Source organism: Phycodurus eques, chromosome 19 (assembly GCF_024500275.1).
Source record: "Phycodurus eques isolate BA_2022a chromosome 19, UOR_Pequ_1.1, whole genome shotgun sequence".
Classification (NCBI taxonomy): domain Eukaryota; kingdom Metazoa; phylum Chordata; class Actinopteri; order Syngnathiformes; family Syngnathidae; genus Phycodurus; species Phycodurus eques.
The window spans coordinates 10,574,436-10,589,381 of NC_084543.1; the positions used below are offsets into that span (position 1 = coordinate 10,574,436).

At 41.1% G+C, this 14,946-nt stretch overlaps 1 protein-coding gene across 3 annotated transcripts in view; it reads left to right on the forward strand.

Moving 5' to 3' along the window:
• The window catches only part of trrap (transformation/transcription domain-associated protein), a 77,604-nt gene that overhangs the window by 37,427 nt on the left and 25,231 nt on the right, over window positions 1–14,946 (forward strand). For all 3 annotated transcript variants that reach the window (XM_061705707.1, XM_061705709.1, XM_061705708.1), the window contains 15 exons: window positions 651–800; window positions 1,272–1,471; window positions 1,560–1,681; window positions 3,437–3,650; window positions 3,807–3,986; window positions 4,197–4,343; window positions 4,479–4,598; window positions 7,101–7,388; window positions 7,512–7,649; window positions 7,767–7,879; window positions 8,328–8,463; window positions 10,063–10,254; window positions 12,536–12,731; window positions 13,080–13,198; window positions 13,335–13,481. In XM_061705707.1, coding sequence (XP_061561691.1) covers window positions 651–800; window positions 1,272–1,471; window positions 1,560–1,681; window positions 3,437–3,650; window positions 3,807–3,986; window positions 4,197–4,343; window positions 4,479–4,598; window positions 7,101–7,388; window positions 7,512–7,649; window positions 7,767–7,879; window positions 8,328–8,463; window positions 10,063–10,254; window positions 12,536–12,731; window positions 13,080–13,198; window positions 13,335–13,481 — 2,462 coding nt within the window. The remainder of the gene's footprint in view (window positions 1–650; window positions 801–1,271; window positions 1,472–1,559; window positions 1,682–3,436; window positions 3,651–3,806; window positions 3,987–4,196; window positions 4,344–4,478; window positions 4,599–7,100; window positions 7,389–7,511; window positions 7,650–7,766; window positions 7,880–8,327; window positions 8,464–10,062; window positions 10,255–12,535; window positions 12,732–13,079; window positions 13,199–13,334; window positions 13,482–14,946) is intronic.

Genomic DNA, 14,946 nt, shown 5'->3' on the forward strand with positions numbered 1-14,946 from the left:
AATTTTTGATGATTTTTCACCTGCAAAATGAAGCAAATTCTCAGTCAATTAAAGCCATCAAACCCATTAGTGGTTGCGAGATGCTTGGCTAACAGCTGAAGACTTTATATGAAGCCCACAATCCAGCTGTTTGGCAAAGGTTGTACACTGAAACATTATTGCTCTGTCATTCCCTCCCTATATGAATGTTATTTTTCACCATGCAGATGTCAGAGATATAATGTTAAAGTTAAAATCCATGCATATTTAATCAATAGCACTTATATTCTCCTTTTATTTCTCTTAGCTTTCTGAATACTGAGGTAAAAAAACTATGAGCTATGAGTCACATTTCCCCGAACTAGCAGTTGTGGTCAATAAAATGCCTTTGGTCTCTTTATGTCAGAGAGGTAGTGTTGTAATCTATCCGTTTGGCCAGGAAGGCTTACAGTCCAACATTGGCTCCAGGGAGCAGTAGCAAAAAAAAAAAGGGGGGGGGGGGTGCTTAATTAAACATAATTACGCCTTCCCTTCCTCTGTGATACCATGGAACTGTTGTGTTGCAATAAAAATCAAGATGAGTGTAAAAATGAACGTGTTAAATGTAGGAGTGTGTTTGTCTTTTGTTTGTATTGTAATTCACACTGATTGGCTCATTGTTTGTCTTCCAGGAACACTGATGATTCTCAAGTCAGCCTGCAGTTACAATGCAAGTTACATCGATCGCCTCATCTCGGTGTTTATGCGCTCACTGCAGAAGATGGTGCGTGAACACCTGAGCCCCCAGCAGGCCAACCCAACGGTCACTGAGACCAGCACTGGTACATCATTGCACATGAATTCATCAAATCAAGCCCACGTTTGTATAAGAACACAAACAATGATCATATGCAGTTAAACATGTACAAATATTTTATAAATCAATTCACATGAACTTTTTTCTTTTTTTTTTTTTACTGTATTTTGTCCTTGTTTTTTCATAACATTGTTTTGATACTGAAATTGTCCTTAGTATTTCACAAGTTATATTATTATTAGGGCTGCAACTAAGCTTTAGCTTTCAGACCGGCGGTAATGGCTATGATGCTCACTGCACTTTAGTCATTTAACGACTATATTTGCAAACACACATTGATTCTCAGTTAAAGACCAATATGAGCGGCTTTTTGACCAGAGAAGCCACTAGAGACCGTTCATGTCTCTCTGTTCTAATAAGCTTAATTGATGTAGCTGTATCCTCTATTACCTTGCCTTGGACTTGTCTTTGGACGTTAACACTCCTGTTCTCACAGTGACAAGTGAGCTGGTCATGCTGAGCCTCGACCTGGTGAAGACACGACTCTCTGTCATGAGCATGGAGATGAGGAAGAACTTCATTCAGGTCATTCTCACCTCGCTGATTGAGAAGTCGCCAGACCCCAAAATTCTCCGTGCTGTCGTCAAGATCGTGGAAGAGTGGGTGAAGAATAATTCGCCTATGGCTGCCAATCAGGTGAGTGAGATGAGGCAGTTCAGGATGTATAGTACAAATAATGAGACGAAACATAGAGACTAAGTGACACTCTGCCTCCTCTTTCTAGATGCCCAATATTCGTGAGAAGTCCATCTTGTTGGTAAAGATGATGACCTACATCGAGAAGCGTTTCCCTGATGAACTTGAGTTAAACGGACAGTTTCTGGACCTAGTTAATTACGTCTACAGGTAATTACTACTAATTACATTATTCATCATATAGCCAAGTGGCCATGCCACGAATGCTTTAGCTGCCCTTGCATCCATCTCAGCATAAGGCATGAAGGTCAGGCAAGTTCCGGCAAGAAAAAAAAATGACACAATGTTGCAAGAGTATATACAGAGAAGGTGGTGGGACTTAAATGCATGAGTAAGCCTACTGTTGGATGTACAGAATGGTTCAACGCATAATTTCACATCTATTTAAAGCTCTCTAGGAGGTCATATAGGCAGGAAATAAAAATATTTCTCAGTGTCTTTTACAGGGCAGTATTAGTGTCAGAGAACACTATCTCATGGCAATACACCTATCCGTTTAGGGGCTTCGGGAAGAGAGACTATCCTGTTGAGTGTAATTCATCAAGCCATGGTTCTCTTTTGGCCGTGACTTCCACACATTACACTTTTAATCAGGCAAATGCATCCTATATCACTCCATCCCATCTGCTCTCCGTGTCAGGAGATTTAAAATGAGTAGTAAAGCCATGATTGACAGAGAGTAATGATATTGGAATAATAAAGCAGCTGTGCCACAACAATGTATGATCAAGATAGTGGTGCCAATAGAAGTGATGTCCAGCTGTTGTAGTCTTTTTTTGTTCCTTTTATCTCATATTCTTTCTCTCTCTCTGTCTCTCACTCTGTCTCTCACTTTCTTTCTGTTATGTGGCTCATATTCAAGAGGGCCAGGCAGTGCAGCAGAATGTCTGAATTTTGACTTATTATTGCGACATATCTATTCACCAGTACAATTTTGAAGCTTTGAATGAACTAAAGAACAACTTGGAGCCAGTCACAAAAGGGAGTCATGCCGTAAAGCCAATGAGAAAACGCCTTTCAATGCTGCATTTCCTCGCATCTGGTTTGATTTCAAAGCACTGTGACAATCAGTGCTGCCCTCTCCCAGAGCGTTTGTTTTAGGCGAAGTTGCATGAAGTTAAATCAATAAGTTAATATTATACTGTGATTGAAGGTTTTTTTGTTTTTGGTTTTGTTTTTTTACAATTCAATAGTAAAATAAAGATTTGTTCTTCATATCAATTCATCATAACATTGAGGCCTGGCCTACACAAGAATTTATCTTTTGGCTATATCCAATGTTGTGATGTTCGTACTATAGAATCATTTATTTCTTGTGTTTATGGAAATATGCTGAAGATAAAAAAACTTCCTCAAGAAAAATCACATGCTAAATTGCTATGGCAATATTTGTTTAAAAGAAACAAACAAAACCCTTGCAATTAAGATTATTTTCCCATATCGTTCAGCCCTACTCCTGATTGATGACTAGGTAGTTTTAATTGGGCCACCATCGTTAACGGTTATTGGTTTCCCAGTGACTCAGTAATGTTTGTTTCCACCTAACACTTCTAATTCCATTACAACTTCATTTTGGGTTTGTGGTGCTCTCCCAAATTTTACATGGTGAGTACCATCACAGCTACCTAAAAGGAAAAATCCTCTTTTAAATACGGCAGTCTCCACCACTTTTACATCTGTTGCCAACAGCACGCGCAAACTGTTAGAGTGAGTGCACATGCAATTTAGCGCTCGCTTTGTGGGATTTTAATAGATTACACTCAACACACGCACCAACAGGGCGTGCAATCTGTTAGAGTGATTATTCAATTTAGCGCTTGGTATTTGGGATCTTAGCAAATCAGACCCTAAGAGTCACCACACAAGCTCTCTTTAAATCAATATTTGGTCCATCTCATCATCCAGGGACGAAAGTCTGTCAGGAAGTGACATCACATCCAAGTTGGAGCCAGCTTTTCTCTCTGGACTTCGTTGCACTCAGCCACTGATCCGAGCAAAGTTCTTTGAGGTTTTTGATGGTTCCATGAAGCGCCGAGTCTACGAGAGGCTCCTCTACATCTGCTGTTCTCAGAACTGGGAGGCCATGGGTAGTCACTTCTGGATTAAGCAGTGCATTGAGGTAAGCAATGCATCTAGCAGTATGCTGATCCAGCAATTACAAGGTGTTGTTGACCCAAATCACAACTCGTTTTTGACTGTTTTACTGTCAGCTTGCGGGATTTCTGCCAAGTACTCTCACTGATCTTAACACCTACTCTTTGAATGTGCTTATTAGCTGCTGCTAGCAGTTTGTGAACGCAACACCATCATCGGCACCAGCTGCCAGGGATCAATGCTTCCGTCCATCACAAACGTCATCAACCTGGCCGACAGCCACGACCGTGCTGCTTTCGCCATGGCAACGCATGTCAAGCAGGAGCCGCGTGAGAGAGAGACGAGTGAGACCAAGGAGGAGGTAGGCCACTGCCACGCACACATGCACCACAATTTCGTCAAGAGATGCACTGTCTCACATCAATTAGCACATTATCCCATTTGGAGTGTGCAATGTACACTCAACCTTAGAGTGGATGAAATTATCACTTTTTTTCACACATTCACATCACATCTTCTCTCTCATACATTAGTGTGAAATTAATTACATTTCCTATTTTCTCCCTGGTAGGACGTGGAGATTGATATAGAATTAGCCCCAGGTGACCAAACCGCTATTCCCAAGACTAAGGACCAGGCTGAGAGAGATGCTGGCAACCAACTGCACATGCTTACGAACCGCCATGACAAGTTCCTCGACTCGTTACGCGAGGTCAAGGTAACGTCCTCCTCAAACAGCATTCACATATTGTGCTAAAGTAACTAAAATGGTACCACCCAGTGGAGTTGGGAAACTCATTACTCTTGAAGTCTCAAAAGTATATCCTGCCATTACAACCCTGTCCTTTGTTAGACTGGGGCGCTGCTGAATGCTCTCGTCCAGCTGTGTCACATCGCCACTCCTCTGGCTGAGAGATCATGGGTGCAGCTCTTTCCTCGTCTTTGGAAGATTCTCTCTGACAGGCAACAGCATGTAAGTATATTACCGTGAGCGTATATGAGCTCCGCACTGGGATTTGCTGGACTAGGAAGACATTCATGCTTGCAAAAAAATGTTTGTAAGGACTGAATGACAGGACATCGCCACATGCAAAACACTGAGACGGTCACACAAGTATGACCTTCGTCTTTGTCATCTCATACATGTGTTTGTATTTAAGGAGGGTGTGTTCATTTATGCTAAATATAGAAGCTGAAGAAGGAAAGCTTTAATGAGCTGAACTAATAACTAAATGAATATGGATTATTTCGAGAGGGGTTGAAAGGCCTTGATTTGAAGTTATTGAGCTCTTCAGTATCTGAGAGATGCAGTTATTAGAATTATAATGATCTACTTCCCGTGACTGACTTCCAAGTCACATGCATGCTATATGTTTATTCTGGTGGCCGTGTTGGCTCCTCATCACCGTGACAGCTCATGGTGAAAGCAAGAGCTCTTTATGTCTCTGCATTTAGCATTGCTTTCTGAGGAACAGATTTGCTGATCAATTGGTCTTCATTATTACTATCTTAATTAAAGTGACCATCAAGGCATTAGATATTCAGTGCTGACAATAGGCCCTGCAAATTATAGCCAGCAGGAATGCATCATTTATTTCAGTGTGCGTGTGTGCGTGCGTGATTCACCCTAAACTTGGAAATCACATTTCCCATATTTTTCAACAAAATGGATGCAGTAGGATTTACACGATCAGGATTTTTTGCACCGATCACTGCTACAGCGCGCTGGCTATCGTGTCTTCTATTCATATCTGTGTTTATGACGTGACATCAAGCACATAATCTATGTGCTAAGGCTAATGAGATAGTCATTGTTAGCCTTAAGATAATGTTAAAGTTCACAGCTATAAGCAAATGGCTTGCTGAGATGACTGTGCCTCTTCGTCAGAAATTGAATCAGCCACATGCTTCCTTTTTATGCATCACTTCATGCTGCCGTGAAAGGCAAGTTCGGTCTCGAAGGTTTTGCATCAAATTCCTCTTTAGTATTGAACAGTCGGGCTCTGTTGCTAATACCAGTTAGCCATGATACTGTTAGCTGCAGGTCTACCGGTAATGTCACAGTTGACCTGGATTACCACTACTGCGCATGTGCGTCATCACGGTTGACCCAGATTACCTCTACCGCGCATGTGCTTCAAAGACAAAAACACTTTAACGCAACTAACTTTCACATTCAAACATACAAAACACAGGTGCGGAAGGTACCTGGACTAAACGAGATTGTGTCGTCTTTAATGTCTTAATTCGTGGATCATATCAATGATATCATTGATCAGCGCAGCAGATTAGGATATAACAGCCAATCACAAAATTTGCATAAACTTCCAAATATCGGCTGATTCTATATAGTCGATCAGATCGGTGGAAAAGCTGGATACCATTATTGGTGTAGGTGTCGATACTGTATGTCTGTACTTGAACTTGAAACTAGACTTGAAAATGCTCCGATACTAAAATACACAGCTACTTAAACCAGCCTGAAATATGACTGCAGGGAAGGTGTAGTATGACCAATGTAGCCGTGCCGAGATACTTTAAGGTAAACACGGATGACAACACTTTGTTAGCCAACTGCAAATTAGTTACAGCGGAAAGGCCATCAGGCAAGCGGCTAGTTTCTCAAGCGCTGTCACCGGCTCTGCTCCGTACTGCTCAGCTCTGGCCAAGCCAGCTGTGCTCCCGTCGCAAAGCTGCTGCAGTGTGGCACATCAAGTAGAGATGTAATTGATGGTTTCACTTCAGTTGTCCTGCCAAAGTTTTATATTTTGTGGTATTCTCAAGAAGCAGCCTTGTTTTTGTTTTTACTCACCTTTTGTAGTTAACACACTGAAGTGACATGGCATCTGTATTCCTACTTGTATATCCACCAGTCTCTATGTTCTTCTTTGTCTCTTGTTTCTTCTTGGTCTCTTACCTATTGTAAGTATTCCTTTTAGATAGTGCCCCCTACTGGTCAGACTGAGTCATCACATAACTGAAATTCCTTGTGTTACAGGTTAAGTTAAAATGTGTGGCAAGAATTTGCAGTCAGATGTTAAAATGTCAGTAATGACAATTTGTTACTCGAAAAAGTTTTACATTTGCGTAAAGTTAAAAAGTAAGTTAGTTAAAGGAAAAGTGTTTTGTGTTTTAGAAAAATATTTGAAAATAAAACACATTTTCATAATTGAAAGACGTAATGGCATTATCAAGTATCGGTGCTCATTATCTACTTGTACTCAAATGCAAGTACTTGCACTCCTACTTCGAAAAAAGTGGTATTGGTGCATCCCTATGATACTCTTCGTTGCATGGTGTGGGTATTAAATAATTGCTAGTGTATTTAAACTGAAATTATGTACGGTACTACGGTTCAGCTGTTTTTCCCTCATGCTGCATTTGACACACTCCAAATCATTTTATGCAAGAAACGTAATGCTTTTACTAATGCTGTATTACACCACTAATAAAGTAAACATACTTACCTTCGCAGGCATTATCTGGTGAAATTAGTCCTTTCCTGTGCAGCGGCAGTCACCAAGCCCAGAGAGATTGTCAGCCCAGTGCCCTAAACTGCTTTGTCGAGGCCATGTCTCAGTGTGTGCCCCCCATTCCCATCCGTCCCTGTGTGCTCAAGTACTTGGGCAAGACGCACAACCTGTGGCTACGATCCACTCTCATGCTGGAGCAGCAGGCCTTTGAAAAGGGCCTTAGTCTGCACAGCAAACCCAAGCAAAGTGCAGAGGTCTATGAGCAGGAGAGTATTACACCGCCTCAACAGGTCTAGTATTTTGCTCCCCATTCTCATTTTAGTGTTTGAGCATCTTTTTATATGCTTTAAAATATGTTGTTGATGTTTATTATTATTATTTATTTTTTATTTTATTATTATTATTTTTTTTAGGAGATTCTGGACTCCCTAGCCGAGCTGTACTCCCTGCTCCAAGAAGAGGACATGTGGGCAGGCCTGTGGCAGAAGAGATGCAAGTTCCCTGAAACCGCCACAGCCATTGCCTACGAGCAACATGGCTTCTTTGAACAGGTGAGGTGAAGGAGGGTGTTTTTAAATGCTTCTAAATGTATTCAAATACAACGTCCTTATGAAATCATGTTAAAGGCCCTTCTTGGAAGCTAAACTTGAATGTATGTGTGTCTATAGGCCCAGGAAAGCTATGAGAAAGCGATGGAGAAGGCTCGAAAAGAGCATGAGAGGGGGAATGTGTCCCCAGCCATATTCCCCGAGTACCAGCTCTGGGAAGACCACTGGATACGGTAACCAATTTAGTTCTGGTAAAATTATGTTATTTTCAAAGGGCAGTCAAGATAATGCAGAAAGAGAATATTGCATTTGAATATTGATGTATATTGATGTGTTCTACGGACCATTAAAAGGACAAATTAACTGATTGGTGGTAGATTCAATTAATTGTTTTTAGGATATACTGTAATGAAAAAGTTGATCCCAGGGTGTTATAACAAGACTTCTCATTGTGTATTTTTTTCCACATAGCGTTGTGGTATGTATGCTGATGGTGGAGAAATGTCAGATTTTATGATCCATCTCAGTTAAATGGTTTTATGAAAACAGCTTGACACAGTCTAGTTCTCCCTGCTGAAGAAAATTATTCTCCTCTACCACGTTTATTAGTATACGTTTTATTCACATTGTTAGACAGAAATTGTTTAGAGTCGCCATTTTCTTTGTTTGCTCTATGACCAGCTGTTCCAAGGAATTGAACCAGTGGGAACCTTTGACAGAATATGGCCAATCTAAAGGCCATTCCAACCCTTATTTAGTGCTGGAATGTGCTTGGAGGGTTTCCAACTGGGCTGCCATGAAGGAAGCTCTGGTGCAGGTGAGGAATACACAGTTACTATGTCAAATTAAGTCACTTAAGTCCGCACCTACCCACACACACACACACCTATACCCATGCGCTCGCTCTGAAACTGCGCACTAACCTCAAAAAGCCTGATGGAAAATGGCAAGGATGAGAAGTATAATCAAAAATCCCCACGAAGAAAATCACTGATGATGCGGAACCTTCAGGCTTGAACCCGGTGAACCAGCGACTCAACTCAACTATTTTTCTTCATTTTATTCCTGGAATTGGGTGCAATGTTTTATATCCCGCAAAGACCTCATGTCTATGTGAGGAAGTAAGTTAATATTAGACCGTCCAGTCGCTCCACAACCTCCAGGGAGTATGAGCACTGGTCGTAAAGCTGTGGAAGTGCAGCTTTGCAGCTTGTTAATTTATGGGCCGCATGTTTGCTAAGAGGAAGCATCGACGGATGGAAAGTGTGTGATAGTACCTGACATATAACAAATAATCCTGCTTTGCTCTTTCAAGGAGACTTGGAACCAATCCATTGAGCTGCTGTGTCCTAAGGTGACACCTAATTAAATTGTCTGGATGGCAACACCAACTCCACTTCATCACCTTGTTCTTGCGCCTTTCCTTCCTTCCTCTGTTACCAATTTTTACTTTTACTTAGTTCATCTTTACTTATTCATCTGTTTACCTACTCTTCTTCCACTCACCCACTGCATCCATTTCTACCTTTCTTCCTTGCTCTGTTAGCCTATAATATTTACATCTCAGTGTGTGAATAATTACCCTGCCATCTGCTGTGGGCTTATTTGTTTTATGGTGGCGGAGAGGAGTGACGCTTTCCTCACTAGCGCCGTAGCAGATTCAAAATGCCCCGGCTTTCAATTAAAGCTGGTTCTTGATAAGGCCGTGCCTGTCTCCGGGACATTCATCAAGCGTCACCCCTGATAACTGCTCTGACCAATCACTGTAATTTTCTTAAGAGCCAATGGAAATATACACCCATGCTTCCTCATTCCCCTGCCCTTTTCAACCACTGTAGTTATCGTCATACTCCTCGTTCGTTTTAAATTCAAGACGTAAAACACAGGTTTGACTTTGAAGGCCCCCTGGGTTTTTTTTTTTTTTTGTACTAATCAACTCAACATTTTAATCAATAGCAGGGCCCTTTTCTCTACCGGGGTGTCAAATCCGTCAGGTTGAGTCGTTATAAGTACAGAGCTCCTGAGGGAAGGGACCATTTGACAATGAGTTTGAAACCATATTGTTGTTTAATACAAAAAATACATTCTCCTTTCCTTTTGTACTTTTAAAGCTAAGTGTGCTAATTTGCTTGATATATAGTAATATATAATTTTTTTCCCCTTACATTGAGATTTTATTTCTAAGAGGAAATTATATACCAACAATACTTCTAAGAATTCACACACTTAATTTAAAAACAAGTTAAACTTAAAGCTATCCTGAAGCTCTGCAATATACGGCCTTACATTCAAATGCACAAATCAATTGAAAGAAAATGGAATGCCTTAATTTGGTAATCGTGGGCTTTTTTCTGTTTGCTGTTAAAGATGACAAACTATGAATGCATTTAAATACTGTATACATAATCATGTCCAGGTCGAGTTGAGCTGTCCTAAGGAGATGGCCTGGAAGGTGAACATGCACCGTGGCTACCTGGCTATTTGCCACCCAGAGGAGCAGCAGCTCAACTTCATCGAGAGACTGGTGGAGATGGCGTCCAGCCTCGCCATCCGGGAGTGGAGGAGGTTGCCTCATATTGTTTCACACGTGCACACGCCACTGCTCCAGGTATTTATACAAACTGCACTTAGAGCTGTTGTATGTGTGTCTATTTTATTGTTTTTAAACAAATCATACAGACTGATGCTGATGCGTGAAAACCAGCAAGAATCAGTTTACTGTGCTGAGCACTGAAAGATGCATGTTGAGAGACCATCAGTCGCCTTGAGACATTGCATTGTTAAGTAATGCTGATAACGGCCTTTATCTTCTCTCCTTATTCCATTTTGTAAAATTGAGTTAGATGAATAAATGATTGGGGGGGGGGGGGAACCTTTAAGCCTCTTTAGTTCCTCCACAAGTGATTAAAATAGACAGGAGAAAAGATGAAAAGGGAGGATGGGTGAAGAAGAGAAAGCAAGGTGATGGGTTTAAGGACGATGGGCCTCAAACGCTGCAAGAAGAGAAAATAAGGAAGAAGAAGAGTTAGTTTAGCGGTAATTACTCCCCTGCCATAAGATAGCACTTGATTAAATACCTGCAGCAGAATTACATTTACATGATGAATGGCATGGTCCCAATGAAGGTTACAAAGGGGCCATCAACTGATATTAACTGATAATTGTGAATAAATATTGTATCACGCAATTTATTTTGGTTGTCTATTTAAAAAGTAGGGGAGGTAGTCTTTAGCCCATGTCTTATTTGCTGTATTTGTCCATACTAAATTGGAATGCAAATTGGGTGACTACTTTCTTCATTGTTCTGTGCACACAGACACACGTGAGTGTGTGCATGTGTCTGTTCTTGCACATGTGCAGTCCTGTTATTATCCTCGCAAAGGGAAAACAAACTATTTATTCTTCTATAGGTAGTCTAGCGGCGAGCTGTAAATCTCCATTCCAAGCTCTATGCCCACATCCACAACTCTGTGAGTGCCTCCGAATAAGAAGCCCAGACTCTGCAAATACAGAGGCTAAAAAATCAAGTTATCATCAAATCCTGCCTCCCAGCAGTGTCTGACAATCAATGAATGCTCACCTACTCCATCGATTGGTAGAGCTGGCATTAATATTGATTGATGAGTAGTTATAATGGAATGATTGATTATATGTTCACAAAGCAGCTTTGGGCCAAAATGAGATAGAATACCTTTCTTATCATTTTTACCCCGCCCCCATCACCCCTCTTTTTTTCTGTCATACTATAGTAACATAGAGTTTTTTTGGAAAATCATTGTGAGAGTGCAAACCATTAATTTATTCATAAATGTTTAGTAAACATTTTAGACTCAGTTTCATGACCTATTTTTTCTTTTTCCTAAATGAACATGTCAAATTTCAATTATGTCAGCCAGAGCCAGTTTGTTTGCATTTACCCAGGGCTGTGTTGCATAATCCCATCTTTGCTGCCATTTGACATTAAGTGTTGGGTCACCTAGGGCTTGCTTATAAATTAACATGCGTCTGGGGTGGGGCTATCATGATTGGATCCCTTTTACAGTTGTAACATTGAAATTAAAACGTTGACCGATGACCTGTCAAGGTCATGTACTATTTTGACGGCGCAGATCACAAATGCTTTAAATATCTTGGGCGTGTTAATTTGCCAAGAAAACACCTAAACCATTTGTCTGTTAATTGATCGTTAAGCACACCGACAATTGTGTGTCATTGATTTTTATTTTTTATTTATTTATTTGTTTTTATTAATCATGTCATACAGGAAGTTAAATTACTTACACGTATTGGTAGCATTATTCTGCTCAGTAGGAAACTGGCATTCTCCCATCCAGTTCAAATGAAATATGAATAAATGGATTGCAAATGTTGTTGTTTTTTTGCTAATTTTCACAATAGTGATCAAGAAAATTTTGGCTAAAGTTAATGATAGCAAGAAAGACAACCTCAATGTTTTTGCCTATTATTCCCAAACACAAAACAACCCTGAATGTTTTTTTCCCATTTACTTCAGCACTCCCTCCCTATCACAATCCTTTGTGCTTGCCCGTTTCATCCTCACATCCCCAACACTATCTTTCTACCTCTTACTTCAGCTCCACACATGCCAAATCTCACCTTTGTTTTCACACTATTTTACAGTTCCCAATCTAGCCTCCCAAGAGACTGAACAGAGAACAACTGTTAGCAGGCAGTTCCATATAATGCTAGTGGGTTTTAGTGCATTAAAGTTGTGGCACAGGTGCATGTATCATGAACAAAATGTTCAGGTGCAGCAACTGTATAGACACATTTTGCTATTGGAAATGTTTGCAGTTAGGTTGCAGCTTCAGATTACAATTTTAAATGGAGTCAAGTTGAGTGGCTATTAACTCGCATCTTCTCCTCAGGCGGCACAGCAGATCATAGAGTTGCAAGAAGCTGCCCAAATTAACGCAGGGCTGCAGCCAGCTAACTTGGGTCGCAACACCAGCCTCCATGACATGAAGACTGTGGTGAAAACGTGGAGGAACCGACTTCCCATTGTGTCTGATGACCTCTCCCACTGGAGCAGCATTTTCATGTGGCGCCAGCATCACTATCAAGGTAGGACCTTCAATGATTGTATTGCCAATGCTAAGCGTCTCTAATGTGGCATGGACAGGGATCAGATGCTCACTGGTGTAAGCTCCCACATCTGTGTTACTCTATTTCCATATATCTCTGGTTCTGCACCACATTGCCTTTTAAAGTCACTTCATTTATACATGATAGCCTTGAAACTTCTGCTATTGTGAAATTGAATTTTCCTGATAAGATCCATTGTCATGCCCCATTTGCTGTTCAGTATGTTCATGTCCCCAGTGCTTTGCTCTCCTCTTCAACAATGGCGCCTCTATAATAAATAGAGATGCCATTCATATTACTGTTTTCTCTCTCTCTCTCTGTCTGTAGCCATAGTGACAGCATATGAGACTAATACACAGCATGATCCAAACAACAACAATGCCATGTTGGGCGTTCACGCCTCAGCATCTGCTATCATTCAATATGGCAAGATCGGGCGCAAACAGGTGAGTCATAAATGTACTCGGAGTTTGGTACCACCTTCAGATCTGTCACCGTATTGTCTGTCACAATGCAAGATAAAAATCACAGCAATTTTTTCATCTTTTGTGTATATCTTTAATGTGTTGTGCCGCCACACAGGGTTTGGTGAACGTGGCTCTGGACATTCTCAGTCGTATCCACACCATCCCAACAGTGCCCATTGTTGACTGCTTCCAGAAGATCAGACAGCAGGTTAAATGTTATTTACAGCTGGCTGGTGTCATGGGCAAGAACGAGTGCATGCAGGTGAGAATTTGAAAATTGTTTATTTAAAATTACATATCTAACCACCAGTTATATTGTAAATACATTTTCAGCCTCGTGTGCATTTTCGCCTTCCTACTTTTTATATCTATATGATTTCATCTAACAATGAAAACCTATTTTGGCCAAGGAATGCTTGGTTCAACCTCTGAATGTGTAATATATTATAGGAGGAGGAAGATTACTTTATAGTCCCTCAGAGGGAAAGTCAATTTGCATGCTCAGAATTACACATTGAGTGGCTCAGGAAACAAACTCCAGCAGCTGTCTTGTGAAATATTTTATTGGAACAATATATGGTAATTACATGTGACGACAACACAGCGACTGGTCCACTCTAATTTAAATCATTCAAATTGAATTCCGTTTAGCCCTCAGTTTCCATTGAGGCGACATATTTGATCACATTGTACATTTACTGCTCAAAGCAGCAGCTAAACTCAATAATCCATCCATCCATCCATTTTCTTTTACCGCTTATCCTCACTAGGGTCACGGGCTGCTGGAACCTATCCCAGCTATCCATCGGGAAGCGGGGTACACCTTGAACCTGTTGCCACCAATCGCAGGGCACATAGAAACAAACAACCATTCGCACTCACATTCACACCTACGGGCAATTTAGAGTCCTCAATCAACCTACCACGCATGTTTTTGGGATGTGGGAGAAAACTGGAGTGCCCGGAGAAAACCCACCCAGGCACCGGGAGAACATGCAAACTCCACACAGGCGGGGCCGGGATTTGAACCCTGTTCCCCAGAACTGTGAGGCAGTTGTCCACCGTGCCGGCAACTCAATAATCAGTTAGGAAAATTACAAATATACTGCTACAACTGTCTTTTTTTTTTCCATCCATATTGATATACAATGTATTTTTTTCCTGCCCACGAGCCAATTGTCCCGAGCCCAAATTTTAATACAAAAATGACAGGAGTTGTTTGAGGTAGCGTTTGGTGACATGTTATTACACCAAGATTTGGAAGCAAAGGTATCTCAAGGGATTACACTGAGGGCTCTGATTTAATAGAAGTGGTTCAGCACACCGCAAGCCATTAAAAGTATCAGAAGAAACACTCCTCTCTCTTTCTCCCCTCCCTTAAATCTTGCTCTGGCTTGCAGTCTCTGTTCACCTCTCTGGTTACACCATTTGTCACAGCAGCGCATTGGGGACGACTAAACAGAGGCTCACTATAATGGAAACTTGCTTGCCTTAACACTTCTTTACATCTTAATGATCACCTGTCATCATGGTCATCTGTTGTTGACCAATACTGGCCACTCATGCCAGAGTAGCATCTGCACCACTTGCACACTGACTGAGAAGTATCTGCAACATTTGCACAATCAACAGTCTCCCAGATTATCGCACTACTAGTCACTTTAAACTGCATGTACTCCTTGAAGTCTCGGCGCCCTTTGCACAATGGTCATTGCCCCAGACTATTG